The sequence below is a fragment of the Daphnia pulex genome, chromosome 3 (assembly GCF_021134715.1).
Source record: "Daphnia pulex isolate KAP4 chromosome 3, ASM2113471v1".
NCBI lineage: Eukaryota > Metazoa > Arthropoda > Branchiopoda > Diplostraca > Daphniidae > Daphnia > Daphnia pulex.
The window spans coordinates 9693028-9720617 of record NC_060019.1 but is presented as its reverse complement, the minus strand read 5'-3'; the positions used below and the strand labels follow the sequence as shown (position 1 = coordinate 9720617).

At 43.7% G+C, this 27590-nt stretch overlaps 1 protein-coding gene across 8 annotated transcripts in view; it reads right to left on the bottom strand.

Moving 5' to 3' along the window:
• Positions 1-5235: 5235 nt before the first annotated feature.
• The window catches only part of LOC124190093 (protein sister of odd and bowel-like), a 39535-nt gene continuing 17180 nt past the window's right edge, over positions 5236-27590 (bottom strand). For 7 of the 8 annotated variants that reach the window (XM_046582652.1, XM_046582648.1, XM_046582646.1 and 4 more), the window contains 2 exons: positions 16712-16838; positions 5236-15921 (listed from right to left, as the gene is read on the bottom strand). In XM_046582652.1, coding sequence (XP_046438608.1) covers positions 13379-15921; positions 16712-16778 — 2610 coding nt within the window. In that variant the 5' untranslated portion in view covers positions 16779-16838 and the 3' untranslated portion in view covers positions 5236-13378. Of the gene's footprint in view, positions 15922-16711; positions 16839-16924; positions 17547-27590 lie in introns of those variants that run through there. The other variant, XM_046582653.1, reaches the window with a different exon arrangement.

Sequence of the window (27590 nt, the reverse complement as noted above, 5' to 3'; positions counted from 1 at the left end):
CAGCACGCAAAAATATTTATAGCGCCAGCAAACGAATATAAATCACATGCAATGCGCTTGCCACTTAATAGGAAATCGAAGCTCGCGTGCGCCGCGAGTTAACCTGCGCACAAGAAACAAACGTCGCCCTTCTTTAGTTGAAAGTTGGGAGAGAGGCGCAAGCGGGGGGTGGGCCGGACAGACGGAACTCGAGGAAGAGAGGTGAGGGGGTAAACTTGTGACTGCTATATATATACAACTATTGCTGGCCCGGTTTTTGTTGTAGTAGTAGTCTAGAATTCGGTTCCAGGTGTGCCATCGGCCGTCGTTCCATTGTCCCATTTCTCCCTCTATTATTCATTTCTATACGGACATTGTGCGCGGCGACGAGGGTGAACTCACCTATTTAAGTCAGCTGTTTTTCATCCGGGGTTGACGAATAGTGCGGTGTGTATGCATGGTGCCATCCGGGTTGAATGTGTTACTGCAATCGAGTCGCCATCAGTTAAGGATCCGAAAGGAAATGCGACGGTTGTGGGTGACGTGGGCGGTGATCGTCTCCTGTGGGCTGTCAGGTGAGTTGATCAATCGATTTCACTGTTAATAGATTTTGTTCACGATTTCAAACAGATTATTTTTTTTTTTTCATTCTTCTTTGCTTTGAGTAAAATCTGTGTATACGTACCAAGGTGTTGCCGCCGATTCATACCAAGACGAACCGCTCCATTACATCGCTCTTCAAGGAGATTTGAACGTGGCGGTTGATTCTCGAGAAAACTTGACAGGAGCACGGGTTTTGAACAAGGCCAACGGCTCGGCCGTTGCAGAGTGGAGGAGGAGCGCCGATGGAGACCAAGAAAGAAACGTTACGTTTCCATGCGGAGTCATCAACCGGGCTGGGTTTTACACCGTGCAGTTACAACACAATGACGATCGATGGATCGATCATCAAGAGTTAAGAGTTTCTTGGCCGCCGATTCTTGTCCAGGCTCCTGAGGAACTCGTCAATTACCGCACACCCTTCCAAGTCAAAATCCAGTGGCTCCACTTAAAATGCTACCCTCCTCGCGATGCCAACATCACCATCATTGCCCAAGTGGTCCATTGCGGACGCCGGGGCAACAGCTCTTTTAGCCATAATTGCACAGCCCCTTCGGTTCGAGCATCCCGATCCATCCCGAACATATGGCAAACGGGCGGAATGGGGGTTGACATTCTATTCGACTGCCAAGATCTCGATCATCTGGGATACTATCGAATCTTCGTTCGAGCGATTCGAGAAGATGCTGGAGAAGAGACAGAAGAAGAAGATGACGACGGCATCATCGGCTCCAGTGAATCCATACAGGTTCATTTAAATGGAGATTTCCAGTTGCAGGTACGAGCCAAATTCGTTTTGCCGTGTCGACGAGAACTGCCAGTTTTCTACCGTCGCCCGTCTTGCTTGACTGGATCTCAAGATCGAGTCCGTCTCTACGGCAAAACTTATTTGTCAAACATTTCATCGGATGATTTCACTTTGAAATACATCGGAGAGAAAGTCCTGGATCCCAACCGTTCCGTCGCAGCTTTATCCTGTCGTTTATTGGATGGCACGGCCGACTTCGATTCGCTTTGCTTCCACTTGGTAACCTTGGCACAAACGGACGGTGCCGTTGTAGACATCAGCCAGACCTGCATCCCGTACCAAAACACGTCAAGTATGTATGATTGATTTAAGGCTACTACAATAAGGTGGATGACGTTCACAACACACGAAACAACCAATTGATTGTACGTGACGTGAAAGCTTGCGCCACATCCTAGTTTACCATATCAAGTTAAGAGCTTCACTGCTTCGCATACGACGTAGGTAATGTATAAAAATAGACATGGCTCGGAAGGAAATAAAACCGTAGGGCTAGCGCTAGCCAGTACCCACCCAGCTAGTACTCCACGAGTTGTTGTGTTATTGTGTAAGAACGCGATCAGCTCGTGGGCGCCGTTCGTTCCGTCCCCTTTGGGTTGGATTAATGACCACACTGGGACTCTCCCTACTAGTCACGCAAAGAAGGTCTCATGAATCGAAGGATGGGAGGGTTGAATACGCATACACTAAAATTCACCCCCTCTGTCCCCCCCCCCCTTCACCCAAACTCCTATTCTTGGCGCAGGATAGATAGAAATCGTAGCAATTCAGTCCTTCCCATTTATCTGGATTGGCATCAGACAACAGAGTTGTCTTGTATCTTTTGCAGAAGCAAGACGATATTGCTGTTTGTTTTTTTGTTTGTTTCTTTATGATTATTGAATTGCCTCGATCAATTTGCCGACAACCTCATCTACGGGCCTAAATGAAACGGAAACTGCTGAAGCGCAATCTGTTGAGTAAACAAAAGCTTTGGCGTGGTTCAGTCTTATCTGTTTAATCAATAGAAAGGAGCGCGTGGATCAAGAACAGAATAACTGCCTACCAACAAATATTTCGTTGACGATATTAACACGGTATCTAGAAGTTTCAGGTTTAGACTGTTTCGCAAGTTTCCTACCAAGAAATTCGGGGCTCGCGCAAAATTTAGATGTCAGTCACGTCTCTTCATCAAACATGACGAACTTTGTAATTACAGCTCTATAGTTCGTCCGGGCGTACTGTCGTACATTTTTTGTGAGCTAAAGGATAGACAGATCGATAATTACCTATCGGCAGGAGGGGCGCGCTGAAAATTTAGAGCCATCTGGGTTGGAGCCTTGCTCTATTCACAGCCAGACATCGCCTTATATTTGGGTCTGCATCAGTTTTCCAGGAACCGGAGTGGGGTACGTGGAGTGCGTTCTCGTCATGTACGTCGCGGAATTGCGGATACAAGGGCGTCCGCTTTCGTTACCGCTACTGCGATCGGCCTTCTCCGCAACACGCCGGTTCATTCTGCGTGGTAAACTATTGATATTCAATTAGGTTGAAATTTATTTTAAACAAGAAAATAAAACTGTTTTAACCTAAAACAGGGCCAGCCGATTGAATCGGTGAGTTGTGAAGCGCCATCTTGTCCGCAGAAGGAGAAAACCGACAAGTCGGTGGAGCTGGAAGAGCAAGATGGTCCGGCAATTGGAAACTTAACGTCGGAATGCATGTGCGGATGCACTATGCAACTGGGAGATGGAACCTTTTCGTTGGTCGTCTCCTCCACTCTCTGCCCTAGCGGTTACATCACTTGGGTGTTTACTGTAATTGATCATAATTAAGTATAGTTCATTTTTAAGTAAATTGTTACCATTGACTTATTAATTTTTCAGGCTCCAAGTTACAGCCATTTTCATTTGAATTTGGATTACCTTCGTTTGGATTGCAGTGCCGACGATCGACTGACAATCCGCGATGGAATTTCTGTTTATTCTCCTTTGATCGCGTTGCTGAATAACGAGACTATTAGTTCTCCATTGATTGGCATTCTGACGACCAGTTCTCCTCAGCTGCTGATTGAATTCAACATTACTAGAAAACCTTCCATATCGCATTCCAAATGCGTCGCTGGATTCGTCACAAGCATTACTTCAGGTATAATCTTTAATTAGACATTATCATTAATTACATTTGTATTGTAAAAACTTGGATTATTGGTACAGTACCAGCAGAAGACGCCAACGGACTGGAACATCGAACGAAACTTGAACATCACATGCTTCCACCGCCAGTCTTAACTCTGTCCAGTCTACTTTTGATGCTCTTTTGCGCCGTTACGTTTCTGGTGGTGTTTTACAGCAAATGCGGGTTTCATCATAAGCACGGCCGAAAGGGCAGGAAAGGCAGTGCAGGCAAACGGCATGACAGCACTAGTCTTTGGTCTGGGGCGAGCGAATATCAGCTGGTGTCTACGGCCACTTCGTTGTCATCGGTTGAAACTTTAAATGCGGACATGGACCTACCAGAGAAAAAGAGGTGGCTGGTACCAAAACGATTTAGCAATCTGATTCGGTTACAAAAGTCTTTGCCAAACTCACCTTTCTTATCGACGGAGAAATCTCGCAGAATGAATCGACTGAGTCGATCCTCAACTATGTCCCCGATTGGATTCCGGCGTCAGCAACAGATCGACACTAGCCAACGATTCAATTCCAAGGGTAAACGATGTCCATCTCCAGAAGATATTGAAATGTCGTTGATCACTCGCACAGAGTCAGATGTAACACTCAAAGAGGAGAAAGTACTCAACACAGTCAGCAGTCGAGTGCTGATGGCATCACAATCTCTGGCTGAGACTGACACCCATAGCATCACTCGATCCAACATGACCCAGTCTTGTTCAGCCATTTTCGATCCAGATCAAGATCTAGAGTTTGATTATTATGACTTGGATGTAAGGAATGCTGGATGTGATGCACCAGATTCTTTTCTTCGTTGTTTAGCCGACGATTCAACTTATTGGGACGAGGCTGAAGTTGAAAAATCTGTACACGACATAGAATACTGTGAATCCATTGACGAATCAACTGAACTAGGAACGTCCTTAGACGACGATGATTCTTCGTGTGCTTAATGTTAATATTTAATATACTCGAATGTTGAATGTATCAGTAACTATTAGTACCTTGGATGATAAAAATAGACAGTATAAGTTCTGGAATTAAATTTAGAGTCACTACGTATATAGTCTTTCAAAATTCAATTTGATTGATCAAATTTTAAAAACTATTGTCAGCAGCACACGTGATTAGCTCTCCAACGTCGGCTGCACTGTGTCTGTGTCTGGTTGTCTCCTATTAGTGCTTCCAAAAGGCTTGGCAGATGGCGTTCACGTCGCTAGGGGTTTTAAATGTCTTGTTTGAGATCCAACATAAAAAAAACTACTTTTTATTCTGAATTAAATGATGAATAAAAAGACGAAATAAGAATATTATTGTTCGATTTTTAATTTTCAAAATTCATATTCGTTATTTTGTTAATTTGGGCATTTTCAGTGTGTTTTAAAATGTTTACGCTAGATGGCAGCTCGAGATTTTACCGCCAAAGAAATAATAAATGAGTTTGAAACGAAACGGGGGGTTTTCAAAGCGACTTGAATAATCGTGGGCGGCTGAGCCACAGATCTTTCATCACAGAAAAGGTATTGCCGTATCGATTTGATGTATGACCCCAAATGCATCGAGGTAACGGTATTTTCTCCCATCATTTATTCTTTGTCTATAGAATAGATGTAAGCGAATGTCAATTTCTTCTCCACCTTTGCGGCTCCAAATATCAAACGAGAATGAATAACTTGGAAAAACAAAGACATACCCCCAGTGTAAACAGTGTTTATTATTGATTGACTCGAGATGTCATTTCTTTGCCGTAAAATGTTATCGATGATACTACACAACAACAATTTTGATTTCCTTGAGCAGGACGACAAGATTTCTGAAACATTTTCGATTAATTCCTTCCTGTAATCAAATTTCTTGTAACCAAATCAATGGTAATGAAAATTGAAAAAAAAATATATAAACCATGAGAAACAGGTGTGTGTGTGTGTGTGTGGGATGGCTGTTACGTATTCTATAATAGGCGACAAAGTGGGCGTTATACGTGTGATTAATGTAATAAGAATATAATAAGTCAAGAAAGAAAAATGAAAGAAGGGGAGTTTTGTGGGCAACCGACCGAAATTTTCTTCTTCCAAAGTTCCCAGACACGCGAAGAAAAAGACGAAATAACACCTGTGACACGGTGGCGAAAAAATAGGAAAAAGTAAAGGAAAAAGGTGAGAGAGAGGGGGGGGAGGAGAGAAGAACTGACATACAATGTCCGTGTGTATACGTGTTATGTGGAGAGGGGAGAAGAAGAAGAGTCCGTGTTTATTCTTTACCTTCTTATATATACGAAAAGGAGGGTATACGGCAGGCCGTCGAAGAATTTTGGGTCAAAAATTAAACAACCCACCGACTGTTGTGTGTGTGACAAGGTGGAACAATTGTTGGTCTCCATTTCCTCGTTTCTCGTAGAGACAACAACATTCTCTCATCTCTCTCTTGAATAGAATGAAAGAGTAGCCGCATCACATTGATTGGGAACAAAACAATCATGGCCGTTGTGTGTGTGACGACGAGATACCGAATGTCCGATAACAATAGAGGACGCCAGCAGGATGAATTGGTTAGTAATTTTCAATCTTGAAAAGAGAGCGGAATATAGAATGAGACAGCGCAGAACTTTGGTCCAGACAGACACAATCACAGGTCGGCTAATAATTACAGTATTTGATTACACAACGTGGGATTGAAAAGGAATAAAAATGACAGCCAATCGATTTGTCCAACCGGAATCGGGATTCCAATTGAGAGTCCCCACCAGCATTTTGTCATTTTTTATTCGGTCGCCTATCGATTTCAAATTGCCAAGCAAACCAAAAAGACCGCGAGTGAATGAATGAAAGTACACGGGAAAAGTAAAGTGGCAAATTACAGCAGCATTCGTGACCGCGTGAGAGTCGCAACCCTCAAAAAGTTGTATCGGTTGAAGAGTCCTTTTCGGTTCCCATGGATGGAAACCATGGCAACCGCCTCCGAGACCAGTTAGTGTGTCCGACAATGTAGCAGTCTCCCAGTTATATAGCTATATAGTCAATGTATAAATATACTGAATGAATGCGAACGATTGGTCGTCGGGATAAACTGGGGAATAAGAGGGAGAGTCAATCACGGGGGGAAAATGTTGCCAGCCGAGAAAGTAAAGAGGAGGACGTGTGGGTGGATGGGGCGAATAATGCAACGAGTTATATTGTGTGTAGACCGTCGGCCGATGAGAGAGCGGCCAACCCGAGCGTCGACCAATTTCCACCCAGTTCCGATGGCTGGGCGGCGTTGGCGGTACACACGCATTCGTCTATGAGAATCACAAGAAGAGAACCGCAAAGGGCGGATCAATAGATTGAGTCGAGTGGATACAGTGAGCAGCAGCAGAGAGAGAGGGATGGATGTGGGAGAAAAATAGACACACACACACACACACACAAAAAGGTCTTCTAGATGTCTTGTGTAACGCGTCATTGATGTTGCGTGGGGGAAGGTGAAGGCGGAGGATTCTCAACTATTCAAAGCCGCGATGCAACGATGATGAAGGCAAAAGAAAAAAAAAGAAAAAAATCCGAGAAACTTTTTTGACACGACACAAAAGCTCGGCAGAAGAGTCTGTGTGGTGGCTTTACCTTCTTCTTTCTGTATATATCGCGGTTGTATATCCCCCGTTTATATGAATGATGCAGCCTCTTCTTTCTCTCTACCCCCCCTAGTACGAAAAAGATCCCTCCAACTTCTCTTCCTGGTTGCGGCGAGGAATGCGCTTCGAATGATCCCACGCGTCTACATTTATTATTACGGCGCGGACGACCCACGCAATACACGTAAGAGTCTACGGATGATGACCAGGAGAAACTACGGAAAAACATGGCGAATGTTAGATTAGATACCAGTGGGGTCGATGATGGGCATTACATATTTAACCTCCAACGTTCTAAGCTCGAGGCCTTAAGCGATACATCTAAGAAAATCTAACATGCACACGTCTATAATCTATAGAGAAGAAGAAGAAAAGGTGGCCCTCTGGGAAGGGTATCGAATTGCGTCAGTGAAAGCATCCGCAAAAATGAACAGTCTCCCCACTCCTCTTTCGGATGGGGGGGTTATTTCGCTGACCTCAATTCTTCTTCTTATGTATTTAAGAAGAGGGGGACCGACCGTTAGCGCGTGAAGATGGCAAACACAGACAAATAACAGAACCCTAACTTCTTGCCTATACAAAATAAAAACGCATATTTTTGAAATGAAAATACAATGCCAACATCTTTCCGGAGAAAAAATAGTCGGCCTATTTCGTATGTAAGGGATGTTACGCACCTAGATATATCTAAATACACAACCGCACGAAAGAAGAAGAAGGGAAAGAAAAAAGTCTATATTTTATTGATTGACTGATTCAGCGTCGCGACGCTGATGCCTCCCCCCCCCCTTCTTCTTCTTCTTTAGACCCTAATTCTACGTTGGAAAAAAAGAAGAAAAAAAAGTGGGGTGCAGATCTTGAAGTGGGATGAAAAGAGTGTGCAACTCCTATGCGGAGTATAGTGTAGTAATACAGTCAACGTGTGTACGGAAAGCACATAGTTTGAAGGGAATAAAAAGAGTGAAAGGGGAATAAGAAAATCAATACTTGGAGCCCAGAGTCTTATATACATGTGTACATACTATATAGGTGATATGGTTGTGGTGGTGTGTAAAAAAGAAATAATAATAAAAAAGCAGAGAGAGCTGTGGGTTATTTTCGGGGTATTTCTTTTCTCTTGGAAAAAGAAGAAGAAGAACGCTGGAGACTCTATAGAGAGAGGGCAGAACTAATGACTCATCTGCGTTACCATCACCGATTTGGCCATTAGCAGTAAAACCGTCGCTCGGCTATCGGACTGTGACGTTGTTATTCAAAAAGGATGTTGTATTACTATACAGCCCTAGATCTAGGTGAGTCGGGGGTGGCTGGAATTCTTCTTTGTGCTTTTTATTTTTATTTTTTACAAGGCCTGTGAAGACACACACAGTCCGTTAGATTCTCCCTTGACTTTGGAGGTCCAAAGTTGCGCGTTTGCCCCTTTGATCCGCCCCTCTTTACTTTTACGAGACCGCAAAACAAGGTCAGCAAGTCTCAGGTCCTCGATTTCCTTTAAAGAAGAAGAAGAACCAGGTCTGCTTGGGTCATCCAAGTCGCGGTCGAAAAGATGACCCATGGCGGTGTCAGTCCTTGTCCATATAACACTGTGCATGTACTTGCCATGTACGTCGAAGGGTTGGGGGCCTTTAAGGCCTCGTAAAAGTTTGTACAACTCTTTCTACTGCCAGGAGAAGAAGAAGAAAAAAAGTCCTTTTGTGGGAGCGAGAGAGAGAGAGGTCGGAGGAGACGTGCGCGCGACTTACAAGGATATATCGTTTTATGGCTAATGGCTCGGGCGATGATGGTTAACGGCTTTACGACGGTTAGGACAACCAGCCTTCTTTTCTTTTTAACCAGACACACACAAAGAATGAAAAAAAAAAAAAATGTCTTACACTCAGAAATGTCTTCCACCCAAAAGGGAAAGTTTAAAAAAGAAAAAAGTTCCCGTTTTCTTCTTAGAGTGCAACTTTAGTCTCTTTTGGAATTTATAACTACTGCTACAATATTATTTACTACTAAAGAAAAACTTTCACGAAATAAATACCTCGGTGGTTTGGGTTGTGTATGTTGTTGACTCTGTTGTTTTCTTTAGTTCTCCTGGCCAAGAAAAAGGGTTGAAAAGGGATAACAAGCCGCAACTATGTTCATGACAGGCGATCATCATGTTTCTGATCTCTTGTCAAGTTCCCCCTTTTTTTTGTCTGGGAGGGAAGTATACAAGTAACAACAACAACACTGAAAAAAAAACAGGAAAGAGGCTTTAGCTATACTCTGTGTGATTTGTCAATCATCCGTACCTTTTTTTTCCATCTCGAATCGTGACAGTTTCGACATAAAAGAAGAAAAGGATCATTCCACCCTCCCTTGTAAATATACGTATAAAAAAAATAAGTTTTATTTCTCTTCTTCAGATTAAACCCCTGAAGAATGGAGAGAAAAAAAAAATTGGATATTATTTATCCGAGAAATTAGCCGCTCCATCAGCACGCGCCACCGCTCAGCTCTTCTTTCCATTTTTTTCTTTCTCCATTGTGTGATGTAATGTTGTTTTTTTTTGCCCCTCTCCCCCATTCAGGACCCCTACATCCAACGTACTTATCAACTAAAGAAGAGAAAAAAATTGGACTCGTGTTCCATTGAAAAAAAGTTTTTTTTTTCAGATTTTATTTTTTTTTTGTATTTGTAGAGTGTAGTTTTTTTTCTCCTTCTTCATTTTTTTATCTTCCCTTTTTTTTTATAGTGTCAAGGAGGGGTGGAGGTAAAGTTATATAATGGATAGAGAGAGGGGGAGATAGAAATTCAGATACAGAAAAAAAAAGAGCTTCTGGTCTTGATATCCTCGTGATCCGACTAATCAATCTGTGGGGTGGATACAACACACATTTACACAGTAGGAGGGAAAATAAAATTGTGTGAGGTAGTGTCAGGGTTATTATAGAATTTGGTCGGTCAGGAAAAAAAAGGGATGATGTAACAAAAGAGCAAAAAAAAAAAAGTGGTGGGGGGAATGAATTAAAAAAAAGTGAAGGAAGAAAAAAAATATTTTGGTCGTCATCCAAAGTACTACACGCACACACACACACACGATACACACACAAACAAACTTGTTTTTATTCGTTTGAAAACAAAAAAACACACCCTGTAGGAACCGTTGTTTTTGCCTTTTTATTTTTGTTGAATTTTTTTATTTTTATTTAGTAGTTAATTATTGAATCGAAATAGTGTGGGGGTAAGGTTAAAACCAACAAACAAACAAACAAGACGAAAAGAAATTTTTTGTTTTTTTGAATTTCAATGAATTTGTAAAAAAAAAAAGGTCCATGTGACTTGTAATTACACGATAATAATAAAGAGACAGACGTATACGTACTAATTTTGATTCGGTTAGTGAAAGATGCGTGAAAATTTTTTGGGGGAGGGAAGATAGTTACTTTTTGTGGGTGGTTAGTCGAGACAGGAAAAAGTCACACAATATGAAATATAAGGTGATGATTATAGAAGTCTTAGTCATAGTAAAGAGGAAAATTTTTTTAAGGTTTTATAGTTAAGAGACTGTACAAATCAAAACACAGGCAGGCAGCAGCAGGCACAATTCAACGTCAACTCGATTTTTGTTTTGGACGCAGACGAGAAAAAAAAATTAATTTGGAGAACAGAAAAAAAATGTCAGGGAGGAAATAGAGAAAAGATTTGTAGGAAAAATGTGTCTGACCCTGTTTAGTTTTAATTCGTGAAAAATTTCTGGGGTAAAGTATTAAAAAAAAAAAATGTTAGTCCCTCGACATTACTGACTTTTTTATTTTGTTAATCTACTTCGCCCACCCGAAAAAAATAAAATAAATATTTTTGCCTGAATTTGTCGTTTTTTTCCTTTTGCCACAATCTTTTCATACACCTTTCCCAACGTTATTACAACAACAACATCATCACCGGATTTTCATCCAAATGACGGCTATGACGGTTTTGTTTTGTTTTGGTTCCAAAGGGCCGGCCATACCACATCTCTTTAGAGTCTCATCTCCATCTCTTCCATCCATTTCAGAATAAAAAATAATAATAAAAAAAAAAAACTAAGGAAATCCCATCGTTCAAAATTACAAAATGAAATAGACGACACTTACTCAAACACAGAGAGACAATCAACGAAACAAAATTCAAAACCAACTGAATACCCGTAATCGAAATGAATCAAAACCAAACAAAATTGAATGCAAAAGTTTACGTAATAATTGGGCCAAATTGAAAAAGAAAAAAAAATTAAATTACACGCAAAAATATTCGAAAAACTAAAGAAAAAAGAATGTGGGTAATATAACTATGATGCAATCGACACACACAAAAAAAAAATGTTTGAATTAAAAGAGGAAAAACCCTGAGGTGCACGTTGATCATTATCTCATGACACGACGTAATAAAAGGAGAGAAATAATCACACTACCTAATTGAAATTCGTCTAAATCTTACAGTCAAATTTAATATACGAAAATGAAGAGAGAAAAAGTAATTTTAAAAAAGGAAAAGAGAAACACGTTATTATCAATTCTTATCATTAATTTTCTTTCACATTAGGAATTTTTAGGAACTTGGGTGTGTGGCTTTCTTGGTTTGCCGGATCAATTATCGTTGATTGAGTCCAGCGCCCCAGAAACAAAGAGGAACTGTCGTTTTTTCGTTGATAGGAAGACGTACATATTTATATGAATTCAATATAATTTGAATTATTTTCAAAAATTGTTTTTAAAAGAAAGAAATTTAAATTTTCCCGCGCTCGATTTTTGATTTCAAAACCAACTTCTCCGACGTAATTAGTCCGAAACTTAGAAATTTCTCACATATTGAAATCATTTAGAAACATTATGGGGGTGAGGGGGTGTTGGTCCAGACTCGACACACACACAACATACAAACAAAATGGCCGCCGACCATCGTGTAACACACAATGCACATCACAAAAAGTCCAGTGTGGGGGTGGCGGTGTAGGGAGAAATGCAAGAAGACCAAGAAGAAGAAGCCATCCACTTTCTGCCCAGCATTGCCTAGTCATTCGCCATGTTTTCCTCTCTCTCTTTGTGTGCCCTATTGTGTTTGCTTGATTGTAGTGTTCCAAAATGAATAAAAATGCGCAACTGGAACACACAAGCAACAACCCAAAGGCGAACGCTCGCGTCTTTATCTTTTTCGATCGTTTCCTATCAAACTGTCGCCATTGTTGACCGAATCGGAACCACCCGTTGCGCATTTCTCTCTCCATGTCTGTTGTTGCTGTTGTTGTTGTTGTTGCGGAACTCCATTTCTTTTCTTTCCAAAAATCTTTTGTTGTGTTCACTGGGAGGATTTTTTCAAAACTTTTTTGTTCAAAAATGCTACCGATGTTCCGGCTGGGAGGATTTTTCTTTTCTTTTTTTAAGGAGCGTGAAAATAATTAAAAAAAAAATGTCAAGGATGGTGAAAATTAATAGGTAAAACGAAGAGGGGGTAGTAGTAGTAGCATTAGTTTGTATGTGAGTGTGTGTGATTCTGGCCGTTGCTCTCTCTTCCGTTTCTCTCTGGAACACCCAACCCACACCAGACATAATTATATAATAGATGCTATGTATATATATAAGGCTGATGTGTGTTTGGTGTGTGTTTTAGGGAGGTGGAGGGGATGTAAGGGGTGGGACGGGAATGACAAATAAAAAAAAAATACCGGCACGACATTCATTTTGACATGAATGACAACAAGCCATAAATTAAAAAAGGAGTTTACGGGGGTTGATTGGAGGGGTTAGGAGCGATACAGCGAGAGGGGGGGGGGGAATTTCAAATCTGGACCTTACAAATAGTCCAGGGCGTTTCTAAAAATTTTGAAAAAAAAAAGGTTAAATCGGATTTTCGATGGGCGGAATCGGCGCGCGGATTCCGCACATTTCTCTTCTTTTTACTTTTTACCCGTTTACGATTCTTCGAAGAAAAATTCAAAAAATTCAAATGAAGAGGAGGAAAAAAAATCGTAAAGAGAATTTGACACAACAGACAAGTGACACACATATTATAAACACGATAATTCATGATAATATAAAGTTAAAAAAGATAATCTTTTGTTTTTTGTTTGAAAAGAGAAAAACCCTGTCGTTGGTGTAAATGTTGTTTACTCAAAAGTTTGATATAAAGCGAATGTTGTTCCGTTGGTTTGGTTGTGGTTTCTTTTTTTGTTTTGTTTTTGTTTTGGTTTAAAAACACGAAATTTCTATTTTGTTTTCTTTTTTACTTTGCCACCTGAGTGTTGCGGGCGTGGACGAGATCGAGGGCGTTGCGGCGCTGCTTCTTGCGCTGATGCTGGATGAGATCGGCCGTGTCCGACATGTCGTCCTCTTCGTCGTCCATGTCGTGGTGGTGGTGAGGTTCACCCAGGAGCCCGTCGACCACGTCGTCTTCGTCCTCCTCTTCCACGTCGTCGTCGCGATCCGAATTCAAATCGATGGAAACCGATCCGGCGGCGCTCCATCCGCCCGTCGATCCGACGCTGAACGTCGAGGCGTGGCGCATTCGCGACGACGTCGACAAATCCTCCGGTTCCGTCTGCTCGGGACCTTGCGGAGTGGTCGGCCCGACTCCGCCGTTGCTCTTTGCGCCGACATTCTCAGACGGCCGGATGACCCGTCTCGTCTCCCGCGGTTTCCGTCCTCGGTTGCCCGTCTGCTGCTGTTGCTGCTGCTGACTCATGGCTTTCAACTGTTGTTGTTGTTTCATCAACGGCATGACCAAATCTTCTTCCTCCTCCAAATCTTCGTCGTCCTCATCCGGTGGACTGGCGTAGCAACTGGACGGAGTTGGTGGCGGCTCGCTCTCCAGATCGTCATCGACCAGATGGTGGAGATCTTTGGTCAGCCCAATCATTTTGGTGCTGGTCCGGCTGGCAGCCACCAGTCCAATGGGCCTACTGGCGTGGCTGCCGCCCGATCCGGCCGGATCTTTTTGGCACTTGTGGTGCATGAGGTGGTGCCTCCTGCGGAATTTGCCGGAGCAGATTTGGCACTGGAACGGCTTCTCGCCCTTGTGGATGAGATTGTGGGCCTTGAGCTGGTTCGAGTCGGAGAACCTGGACGTGCAGTGCTCGCAGGCGTAGGGCCGCTCACCCGTGTGCACCCGCAAGTGGCGCCTCAAGTTGGCCACCTGGACAAACTGGCGGTCGCAGTGCGTGCAGTTGTACGGCTTCTCGCCCGTGTGCAAGCGCATGTGCGTCTTGAGGTGGTGGTCGCGCGTGAATCTCTTGCCGCACTGCTTGCACTCGAACGGCTTCTCGCCCGTGTGGGTCCGCTCGTGATTCTGCAGGACGTGCTTGTAGCCGAACGTCCGGTGGCAGATGGAGCAGCTAAACACCTTGTCCCGCTGCTGCTGCTGCTGCGACGACGACGTCAGCGACACGTTGTCCACCACAGACGAGACACTGCGGCTGTCCGTCTGCTGGCCCGACTGCAACTGGCTCGTGTTGTTCACCGTCTGACCGCCAGAGCCGGAGACCGGGTTGATTCCCGACTTGATTGAGCTGCGGCTGCTACTGCTGCTCCCACCGCTCGAACCGTTCACCGACGGAGGAGAACTGCTGGCAACGGGACTCACCATCGAAGGATCGGCATCCGGCGTGATGATCAAATCGCTGGGCTTGATGCCGACGCTGCCGATGATGGTGTTGGCCAGGTGGTGGTGGTGGTGATTGAGGTGGTGGTTGAGGTGGTGGTGGTTGTCCTCGCCACCGCCCAGCAGCAAATGGTGATCCTGCAGACCCTGGTTGCGGATCGTGTTGCTGTTTTTGGCGTTGCGACGGGCCACGGCCGCCTTGACCGGTTTGTTGTTGGTCTTGTTGTTGGCCGTTTTCGAGTTGTTCTTGGTCAGCTGGTGGACAACCGACGGTAGGACGTGATCGGTGTGATGCGAAACGATCAATCCGCCCGTGTAGCAGCCGTTCGTCACCAGCGGGAGCTGCGTCGCGTTGTTGTGGTTGTTGGTTCCGTTATTCCTGTTGTTGTTGCTCTTCTTCCGCACCGGATTGGACGACGAATCGGGCGACAGTTGCTGTTGCTGCTGCTGCTGATGAAGAAGATGATGTTGTTGTTGTTGCTGCTGCTGCTGTTGTTGTTGCTGGATGATGGAACCGAGTCCGTCGACTCCGAGCGCCGCCGCCGCCGCCGCACTTTGCGCCAATTTTGACCAATTGAGCAACGCGCTCTGATGCTGATGCGACATGGACGGAAAGTTGAACGGCAGCGTCACGCCGGGCAGGAGTCCACCCAGGGCGGCTGCAGCTGCCCGTTGCTGATTGTGGTGGTGATGGAGCGGCACTCCGCCAACTCCGGCCGAGGCCACGGCTTGCAGGCTGGCCATCAAACTCGGCAAGTGGTGCGAATGCGGACCGAGTTGCCCGACCATTCCACCCGGATACGATTGAGCCAAACTGGCGGCCCGGAAGAGACCGGCGGCTGCCAGAGCAGCTTGCTGCTGTTGATGCTGTTGCTGCTGCTGCTGTTGTTGCTGGTGATGGTGGTGGTGAGAAAAGAGCGGCATAGTCAAATTGCCGCCGACGGGCGATGGAGCCGATAAAGCGCTGCCGGATCGGCCACCGCCGACTGGTCCGTCGTTGCTGCTGTTGTTGGGCGAAGGCGTTCCAGGATTGGACTGCTGGCCGCCGCCTACGCTCGAACTGTTGTTGGGATCGCCGTTACACTGCGTTTCCAGCATATTCTCGACGCTTCCCGCTTCCGTCTTGATGACGACGCCACCACTGCGCCCGGAAGCCGCTGATCCACCAACTGCAATCGAAAAATTTCCTCGTTTTCATTACACGTTTCAATTACCCAACTTATCGGGGTGGGGGAAAGCCAATAAGGAAAAAAACATTTGACCTTCGACTTTTGAAATGTCACTTTTTCCCACCAAAAGAAAATAAAATTACGGCGAGTTCCGCTTAGGCCTAGAGGCGCCGTAGTGCGAAACACGCATTAGGCTTGTACACATTTCACGTTACTGACATGTCGTGAAAACTATGCCGGGGCTAATCTTTAAAGAGTTTTAACTGAATCCTGTTTGATGACATTTTTCTATTCTTTTTTTCCTTTTTCTTTTTCGACGTGATCGTAATCCAATTTCGCTGGGCCCCTTTGACTCCGCCCACCCTTGTCTAGACTGGATATGAATTTAAGGGCATCATTTGGACGGGGGAGGACAAAAAAATTGAAAAATAGGCCCGTCGCTTCGGTGAGAGAAAAAAAAATAACAAAACAAAACAAAACCCCAATTGAAATCGATCGAAAAAAAAAAAAGGTTTCAGGGGGATCACAAAAAGGAAACACTCGAATGAAGGAAACGAGAGCTCTCTGGCGTAAAAAAATGTGTCATATTATTAGATTGGGAACACGTCATCGACACGATAGCGAGATAATGAAATTTTCTTCCCCAAACGGATGAATGATTTCACACACGAGCGAAAAAGAACGAACGAAGATTGATAGGTAATTATTAAAACAAGCGCGTGGGAGGATCAATTTATTTTTTTCAAAAGAAAAGAAAGAAGAAAGAAGAAAATTAAATTTTCAAACTTACCGGGACATGAAGTTCTCGAGTTGACGGGTAGAACGGGATTGGTGCCGGCTAAACACGACAAAGCCATGACGATGATGCGGCTGCTCTAATGAAGCGACGACAACACACCCACCAAAAGCGGCTGCGCCTAATCATTAGAAGATGCGACAACGTCACTAAAATGTTTCAACAGTTTCACTGTTTGTTTCTTTTTTTTTTTATGTTTCAACTCACTCGTCAAATCACGTTCAAGAAAGAAAAAAAGGTCTTTGACAAAAGGGGAGGAAAATAAAAACTACATTCAATTAGTTCCTCCCAAATTTTTTTTTTGCTCTCGTATAGTTCAATTGGGTCGCGTGCCGCGGTTAAATAGGGGAGACACGTGTTGGCTTTTTTTTTTCTTCGATAATAAAAGAAGAAAAAAAAATTGAATTGGGGAAAAAAATAGTGGAATCGACACTATCCCCCACGCACTCGAGTTGAATAAGAACGTTCGGCAGGACGAGCAATAGTCATCTGGAAGTGATATCGTTTCGTTTTTTTAATTCAATTTTTTCTTCTTCTTCGGCTGTGTGTATAAATCGTGTGATTCTTCTTTGCTCAGTGTATGGCGCAATAGAGGCAACAAGCATACAACTTACAAAGATACACACGCACACATACACACTCTCACATACACAAAACACACAACGTTATACACACTCCGCCACCTTGTATAATGTGTCTAGCGAGGGCGAACGCGGAGCACACACGTCCTATCGTCGAGCCGGCACTTCTCTGACTGACTGACACACGAAAAAAATCGAACCTCTGCTCCGCTCCGCATAGGCCCTCCCCTCCTCCTCTCTCTCCCCCCTTAGACCCACGGTGGAAAAAGGGGCGAAAAAGGGAAAAAAAAAGTTCCATAGGCATAGGCTACATAGTACAAGGCACACCCTTAGTGTGTGTACTAACCCCCATTTTTCCTCCCTATACGTGTAACCAACCTAACCCTAGAGGGATGTGGGGGGCTTTAACCCCCCCCCCACTCCCACCTCCTCCTGCAGGGGAAAAAAAAGAAGGACATGATAGGTGGTATCCTGCAGCATCGTGAGACCGAAAGAAAAAGAAAAATTGGGTAATAAAACCCAAAATTATCAAAAGATATTTGGGTGTGGTCATTTTTGATTCGGAGAAGACAAAATATTTGATAAGAAACAAACAAAGTGGCAGGACTCATTTCAAGGTGGTCGATTGGAATTTGTCTTGCCAAACATAGTGTGTGTCATAACTTTCATTCATTCGCCGCCAGACTTTTGACAGGTAAAAACGTCCGTATCGAAGTCGAAATGGTAGCAACTCACAAAGTTCTTACCTGTCGCCTCCTTTTTTTTATAATAAAAGGATAACCTAAAAGGGGGTAACCATAACGACCCAATCATCCAATTTCAAACCTCGTCTTCGTCAATCTTTTTTAAAGAAAATAATAATAAAAAACCCTCAACCCCTACACAGAATGGGTGGGTGCCCGGGAAGTGGGAAATGGTTCACAGTTAATTCCCTCCTCCTCTTCCTTCTATCTCTCTTTACGCTGCACGTACAAGAAGAAGAATAAATTGGTGTTACCAGCGTGCAGATAAGAGAGTCGATGGTTATATAACGTACCCAAATAGAAAAAAAAAGAAGAATAGCTGGATTGGTTGGAGAGAGAGAGCGAAAGTGAGCGAGGGGGTGTACCGCGTGATGCGCTCAAGAGGAGCAACTGCTGCTGCTGCTGCTGGTGGGGGAGTACAGGAGCGAAGAAGAAGGGAGAGGCACGTGCCCTATTTTGATTCCCAAGTTGACGGAAAGGATCAAAGAAATACTACGACGACTGCTGCTGCTTCCACACTGGATCCGTTAGACTATATACATCTCTCTACGTGGATATATAAAAAGTAAAGCGGCACTACACATCGGATCGATACCACCCTCCCCCACATTCAGCCCCACCAAAATATATTACAACGAGAGAGAGAGAGAGAAAAAAAGAGGCGCTCTTATTTTTTCCTCCCTCTCTCTCTCTTCATTTGTAACGGGAGCAACAGCTCCTGTTAGGCCTCGCCGAGTCCTCTAGCGGCCGAAAGGATTTCATCACGCCAAAAAGAAAAAAGTTGGATCCCGCGCGATCGTGAGCGGAATCAACGATGTACACACCTATCCAAGGGGGCCAGTGAAGCCATTGGATGGTCAAAAAATATAAAAAAAAAGAGAGAGAGAGGCCCCCAGCTGAAGGTGTTACACTTTTACATCTTCATCCACTTGTGAAACGCGAGGAAAATGCGATTATCAAGTTTTTTCTTTCTCTCTCTCTCTCTTTTCTTTTTACGTCGGGAAATGTCGCAAAGTGTGGCATCCCCCTAACACTCCTTCCTCATGTGTTCAGTCAACCAATCAGCGTTTGCCAATCGATCGAGTCCTGCCTTGGTTGCCATTGGATGCGATACACCAGACGTGGACACTGTGTATGTGTGTGAGGTACAGCAAAGAGCAGAACCCTGTTCCTGCCCTTCTCTTTTCACCCCCTCTCTCCACACACAACTTGGCAATGTGGAGCTTTTTGGCGCAGCTGCTGGCCGATTCCTTTTTTTTCTTTCTCTCTCCCCTTGGAGAGCCAAACAAAAACCCCCGAAAAAATCCTCTCCACAGCCGAAAAAACCTTTGACCTTTCGCTACATCCACCCGATCCCTGGATGGATATAACCCCTCGAGAGAGAGAGAGAAAGAGAGAGGAGTGTCCAGTAGACGTCACAGGAGCCCGAAAAAATAAAGAAGCCGTATATTAGACCTCTAAAACAATTATCATGGTAATAGAGAGAAAGGGACTCGATGATTCGCTGTGCTGAACCAGAAACAACGAAAGAAGCGATCCCCTCCTGAAACAAAAATATTTAAGATGACCGAATAACATCTCTCTCTCTCTTTTCACTGGTCTCTGAATGATCCATTAGGCACTGTGCCCACAGCACGCAAGGCCTAGCAGAAAACGACATTCGAATCTTTGATGTCTCTGGCAGATATCAAAAACTGGAAAAGAAGAAGAAGAAGGAAACCAAAAATGCATATCAAGATGGGAGCAGAAGCGCGTCCCTTTTTCTCTCCACGACTACGGAAAAATGAAGCCGCTAGAGGTCGAGGAACCCGAACCCGAGGAATTCATCTACCTGTTCTGTCCTGCTTGCTGCTGCTGCTGCTGTTGGGAGATTTTCGGAAAAGAAACGATGCAATAATTATAAAAAAGAAGAAGAGGGAGAAAAGGTTGGCGGAGGTGGTAATCTAACGGAGAGCAGGTAACAGCAACTGGGGGCTCTGCGTGGATTTCGCCAACGGGGTCTCCTCCTTTCTCTTCTACACCGACTCTCTTCCACGCAGGAATAATCTATCCGCAGGGGCCGAAAAACTCTTACAAGACCTTCGATGAGCATCAAGCGAAAAAATAAAAAAAGAAAAGAAAAAAAAAGGAACTTTTGGGTCTCGAATCGCTGAATATTATAGACGGTCATTTTCTATTCAAACCACCCCCCGAGCCGTAGTAGTGCCTCCTCCCACTCTTTTCTGGGGCTCTCTGGCACGTAATATAGAATCCCCGAGATGTGTGTAATGTACTACATCATCTATGCGTATGGATGTGTAAGAGTTCCGTACACACACACACACACACACACACAAGAGTATGGAAGAACAGACTAATTGTATTGGAGGGGGTCATAGAATGTAGCCCCGAGCTGGCAAGGCTCTGCAATCGCTCACATCCATCATCGTCAAGAGAAAAGAAAAAAGAAAAAAAAACCCTCACTCGGCGTAGATATACTTTTGATGCTCCTGTTTGCCGGCGATGCTACTACACCATTGACCCAATAGGTTACACAACGTCATCCTATGAGAGAGAGAAAGAAAAAGGAGCCTGGCGCGCAAGTCAATTGATATAATGACCGAAACTTATAGATCAGCCAGCCGCAACTCGGCTCTCTACACGGTCCAAGAAATCTTTCAACTCGAGAAAGCAATTGCGTATACAAATTTATGTATTTCCTTTTTATTTTCTTCGGAAAATGTCTTTTTTGACTAGAGAAAACCGCTGCGGAGAATCCATGCGGAAGGCGCCCACGATTGAGAGAGGAAGTTGGAGCCGAGCCCTTCCGTCGAAAATATTTAAAAGAAAAACCAAAAGAAAAAAAGATGAAGGAGGAGGAGGAAGGAAACGTGCCGGAACTTCCGGATGTCGTTCACATCTTCTGCTCAACATATTCTTTCCACTAGTAGGAGGAGAAACGCTGAAAGATCTGTTAGGCTAGGTCCTTCTCGATTGGATGACATGTAGGCCTAGTTATGTAAGTATGACGCGTCTGTCAACTCAAAATAAAAGAAAACCACGCAATTTATATCTTAGTTTGATGGCTATCTAGTTCGATTGAAATGTTATGTCTTTTGAAAGCGCATGCGCCGCTATTGCCGGACCAGAGGGAAACCCCTTTGGACACGCGCCAACCACACCCACCAAAACCCCTGACAGATCACAAGAGCCAATAACACCACCCATCTATACTACCCGACCCTGCCGACAAAAAGTCCCCCTATTTTCACTCCTTTTTTTTTTGGTTGTGTGTGTGTGGTCAAACCCCCATGTGCCCTCTCAAAGGGCCAACCCTTTTTTTTTTTGGGTGGCTGTCAACCCCCCGCCACCCTTAAACATCTCCCTTACAAAAAGGGGTGTCGAGAGAACGATTATCGCTACGACGCATGCTCTGGCGTGTTGATTGGCTTATCAGACAATCAATGAAGGGGGGGGGGGATTTAGTCGAGGGGATTTTCTAGAAAAAAAAACCCCAATGGGCGTCGTGAATGTAATAGCAGACGAGAATGAGAAAGAAAATGATGTAAAAAGAAAATGACAAACAAGTTGAACAAAACGAAAAAATTGATGATGGATGGATGGTTGGAGTATAAGTAGTAGTAGCGCCCATCATTGAATTTGTTTGTTCAGTTGCAATAAAGACCGGCGGTTGCGTTTGAGTGTAAAATAGGAAAGAAGATGGAAGACGGTTTTTCAAGAAAGAAAGAAAGAAGCAAGTCTTTTGTGTTCCATCAATCATTAGGGATATATAGGAGATCGGTCAGTGACCAAATGATAAGCATTTCTTTTCGGTGGCTGACGGACCAAGAAGCTGATGCGGATTTTCATTGGAATCGACAACAAGGTGGAATGAAATGAACCAAATAAATAAGAAATAAAAAAAATAAAAAACCCTCAGTCACCGGACTGAAATTGTGTTTTCCACAAGAGTCTTTTCAGAAAATGGAATGACCGTTGTTCCTGTTTTTCTGCGCTGGTGACGCAAAAATTGGAAGATGATGAAGAAAAAAAAGTTTGTTGCCAAAATCCGAAAAAATAAAAAAAGAAGAGCGTGGGAAATTGAAAGATGAAGAAAACCAGAAAAAGAGTCTCCTCATCTTGATGGCAGACGCTGTCTCTTACGTTGTGGCCCCAGCCAGAAGAAAGTAGGGGGTCGAAAAAAAAAAGAATAGAATCTTATAAGGGCGGAATTCCGGCGACACACACACGTTGACTGACCGTTCGCGACAACTTGCAACCAGAAGAGAAGAAAAAAGGTCCCCCCCCCCCCCCCTGCTTCTTCTTCTGTCATCTCTTGTTTGCCAAAAATGTCTCGCAGACAGACGAGAACCCAATTGGGTGAGCCTCTCTCTCTCTCTTTCCCCCTACTGGTTTTTCGTTCCGCACGTCTTTTCGCCATCGCCTTTATATATATATATGTTATATATCCAGCGAAGAAGAAGAACAAGACCTTTTCTTGTTCTTTTTGCCAACTGTTGCCAACTTTGATTTATTGGCCTTAAAACGTTTTCTCTTTACTTTTTGGGGGGACAGATTTGGGGCCTGTTACCGGAGAAATTCGATCTAGACCGTGATTTTTCAAGAGAAAAACAGCCGGGGTCTCTCTTGTAGGACCACCAACGATATAACTTCAGTCGCTTAAAAAGTAAACCGAGTGAGTTAAATAGAATCACTTTAGAGTTAAGCCCAGCAGTAGCAGTCGAATAAAAACTATTCCGAGGAATGAAAAAAAGCTGAGAATCATTGGGTTACACGATCAATCATTTGTGACGGCGATGATGGCGCTGGGCTAATGGTTCCGATTCGAATCGTCAAACGCTCCCCTCTCTCTCTACGCGTCGTGATGCCGAATTCAAAAACTGCGCGCATTTTTATAGCGCGTCGTATATACAATTTCCCCTCCATATAATAATATATGTAACGACGACTGGGGAGGAGAGAATTTTAAAAATGAAAAGCTAAAAACTACGACAAAAGGGCTGGTTGGGGAGAGAGAGAAAAAGCCCAAAGTGTTTTCCAATGTGTGTAACTGCATCCCAAACTTTTCATGGCTCCTCCTTCTCTGTCCAAATTTTTCCAAGGTAGGAAAAAGTGAAAAGAGGTTGACACACAAAAGGGACCGGCCCGTCCAAAAAGGGGATAGCTAAGAAACACACACACACATAGACAAACAAGAGGAGAAGAAGAAGAAGAGTTTCCACAACTGCACTGGCAATTCAGTCCCGTTTTTGTCTGTGGGAAAAAGAAAAAAAGATTTGGAACAGGCGAGGCGGCCATTCTGAGTCCTACTTTTATTTATTGCCAAGCGCTGCTGCTCCTGCTATATACATTGCAGTGTGCTGCTCATCCCCTATTGGCAAAAGGCTTGTCCCTAATAGATATAACCCCCTTCCAACATGTACGTGAATTGTAAAAGAGAAGGAGGAACCCGCAGGACCCGACAAAACCCGATCACAATCTCTCAGATTCCCAATAAAAACTCGATCTCCTTTTTTTCCGTTTCTCCCCCCTTTTTTCCCATGCATATAAATATTTCAGCATTCGATATAGTTAAGTAAACTTGATTATTTAATTCCACTTATATAACGAGAACTTTTATAACGAGAAAAAAAAAAGAAAAATATTTTGGGAATCCAATAGAATTACGTAGGAGTTTCTTATTGCATCCGAATTTCTCTGATTGTGTCGAAAGAAGAAAAAATTGGACATTGTCATCTTTTGTCGGATTGCCAAGTTGGCCGACGCCTCCCTGGCCGCCACCGCCGTTGTGGCGGATCGACAGCTGCTGCCGACTTCTTAAACATTTTGTACGGATATGAACTTTCAAGTGTGCTTCCTTTTTTTCTTCTTTCCACTCCGGAAGAGGGAAAGAATGGCAGGACGAAAAGAAATCACGCAATATTTTTGCGGACACACACACACACAAGAACTCATCTTTTCCTTCAATAGTTTGAATCATCCCACTCGTGTTGCCTTTTCATCCCCATTTCCTGTGCTGCCAACAAAAGGAATCCCAGCAGTCAAAGACAAACAAGAAGAGGATCCAGGCCCCAAGCTTGGACCAAGCTCTGCCCACGTGCGATGAGTCTGGACTGACTTATTGTCGCACAATTGGCACATGACGAGTACCGAGTTTATTTATTCGTTTCCCACTCCTAGATATGGGATGCACTCGTGGGGGCTATATCTATATATGCCAGACAATAAGCGAATCAATAATAAACGAATTCTTTCTTCGTACAACTGCTGCTGAAGCTCTTGATATTTTTTTAATATTATTTCAAAAAGGGGGGGGGGGACACAACAACTCGACTCGTTCGCTCTCGTTGACGCATCAGAGATCACCGGACTCGACTTGTGATTTCCCCTCTGCACGCCAACTGCATGTCAATAATAGAAACTAGATTTTTCTTCCTATCCACTCAATAATTCAAACGTCGGCCGTATCTATACATTTATTAGAGAGAGAGAGAGATATGAAATGCAAGAGGAGGGGTGATGGCAGTAGGATAGTCTAACCGAATCAAAATCCGGTGTAACATCTCTTTTGATAGATACAGATAGATATATATATACCCGAGCATATCAAAGGAGAAAGAAAGAAAGAAAAAAAGTAGTCGGAGAAGATGATGTGTCGAAATGTGCGGAACCGATCGCATTCTGACTCGATTGAATTGTTGTCCCTTCCAAGCCAACTGTTTGGTGTGTGTGCGATAGGGCGCGCTCTATTTAGACCATGAAAACTGGTGGAATGTGTTTGCCATCGAAATCCGTTGAACCGTTTGCCGGAAATAATCCGCAAGCGAGACAGCAGCAGCAGCAGCAGCTAAAAGGAACTCGCTGCTTTCTGCCTGGATCGAATTCGATTTTGGACTCGCACAACAACACAACAACGGAACTCTATAGCTTCGACTGGAAAATATTATTTTGAAGGGGGGAGAGAGAGAGAGGCCCACAACGGTGGTGCATAGAGAAGATGATTGACCATTTGAACGACCGTACCGAAACTGGTTTTTGGCAATAAGTTTTTCATTGCACAGAAATTCAAGAGGGAATAAATACAAAAAGAGAGATGAAGTTTACATTTTTTTTTTCGGTCATGATCCTCCGCCATCTGCTAAAGAAATATACCAATAGGGCAGCAGAAAGATATTTTAGGTGTAACGACGAATATGGCGATTATTTGGGCGACGCAATGGCCGAGTCTGGCCTTTTTTCGATGTTTATCGATCAACCCAAAACTCTGTCGGGAGAGGGGGGGCTAGAGGTCTTCAGGGCATTGAATAGGCTTCGTTACGTGAGCAACTACTATTTCTTCTCTCTCTTTCTCTCTCCCCTTCTACTTCCCAATTGAATTTGGCGCCGCCACAACCCATCACGCACCTACAGCGTTTCTGCCATCGCCACTACGATAAACAACACAATATACCATCATTCAAAAATAAAAAGATAGTCATTCAGATTTCGGGTTGCCAAGACAACCCAAACCGAGAAAGAAAATGATCAACGAAAAGGAAACGAAGGAGGAAATGGATTTTTTCTTTTAAAAGCTATTCGAACGTCCAGACAACAGGTGGGTGTTCGAGTTGGATGGTGGTGGACCCGTCCCGTCAAAGAGTTGCGGTGGGTGTGTTCTCGTGAAAAAGGGGGAGGAACCAAGTGGAACCAATAGGAATCTAGTCAATACCCCTTTTTCCCTATACGACCAACACAAAAAAAGGGGTTTCCCAACTTTTTTTTTTTCACTTTCTGTTTTTTTTTTCTTCTTTCCCCTATAGAACATGGAAGGCCCATACCACAGCAGATGCGCCCATAGAGCAACCCAACCCCCGTCGATAACCCTCCCAACCCCACCCTGTAAAAAATGTTACTGTCGATGTATATTTTTTCTTCTTCCTATTTTTGGGAGGCGGAAAGAGAACCAATCGGTGAAACCGTTGGAGTCCTATTGGTTCCAGATCAAAAAATAGAATAAAGAGAAAGAAGAGAACCCCCTTTTTTCGACAACTACTACTACTACTCCACCCTTGTAGTATAGCACCGTCATAGTAATACGAAGACCATAGTCTATATAGATTCCTAGCGTCGCCAGCATTATGATTGCTTTTATAAGCTATTGACGCAAGTGTTGGCCCGTTCAATAGTAACTACAGAAAGAGAAATAGAAAGAGAAAAGGGTCCCCACATACGACCGGGATGGAAAAATCTATAGAAACCAAATTTTTTCGGGGTAGCAGCAGCAGCTATCGACTGTGGCACAGCACACAGAGCTGAATAATAACAACAAAAAAAAAAAGGAGAAATACGGCGTCACCCCTCTTGACCAGCATTATACTATATCGGGTGCCTCACCGAAACCTCCCCGGGCCGGAGCAAACAGCCGGGCGAAAACAGATAGACACACGACACATAAGAAAATAAGAAGAAGAAGGAAAAAAAATTTCCCCCTCACTCGACTGTGTCGCGCAGAGTCACATAAGCTTTTCTACTATTTGCGTCTACTCGGGCAATTGCGTCCAATGGAGGGGGGATATATAGATTTGAACACAACAACACACAAGAGAGAAAGAGACGTTACGTGTTATCAGGTCCCCCCCTCCTCTCTATCCCTTATAGTATTAGAGAGAAAGCATTAAATACAATATATATATGTATCGATCCTCTTTCTCTCTCACAGCTTCCAAAAATAGGATAAGAAAAAAAAATTGTGCTGGCTGTTACTTTTCGGCTCGTCACCTTTTTTCGGCTTTTGTGTTTTGTGTTCCTTCCGTGTGTGTGTGTGTGGTGCTACCAACTTTTTTTTTGGATCCCCTTTTTTTTGGTTTGTTGAATGGATCAAGAGAGCGAAAAAAAAAAGGAGAAATACAACTCCATGACGATTGTCACATTTGTACAATTCTGTTTTTGTTACACAATTCTGCCCATTTTTTTTTTCTTCTTTGGGGAAAAGATTTTTTTCTTTTTTTAGGGCGTCTCTTGTAAATGCAAGTAGACGGGACCATCATCAATGGGCGTCATCTGCGGCTACAACTGGCACGTACAGTTTATTCCATTCCGGTCCAATCACAAACAGTTGGAACCATTTTTTTTTCTTGATTTAACGATGATGACACAATAGGGCCCCACCCCCCGTTCGTTCGTTACATCAGAAAAAAGAAACACCCGGTGACACGGAAGGCCTTGCAGCAGCAGGCACAAGACATTAATTCACACATAAAAATGAATGTGCGCAATAATAGAAACGATTCCTAGCAAATGAAGAAAAAAAAAACCATTTCCTATTTTTTTTTTTAACTTTTTCTATGAGCCCTTCATAAAAAGAAGAAAAAATAAAACTCGATAAAAAAATGTGAATGCATTTTTTTTTATGTGTCGATGGGGAGGGCGTCGACGAATGGGAATGGAGCGTCGGTCGTCGTCGATAATCGCCGGCACGAGTTTCTGTTTTTTGTGGGCGACAGAGAGTCGTCCCCCCTGCGATACTATTGGCTGTTACTGTTTTTTTAGAGATCCATCGGGGACGGAACA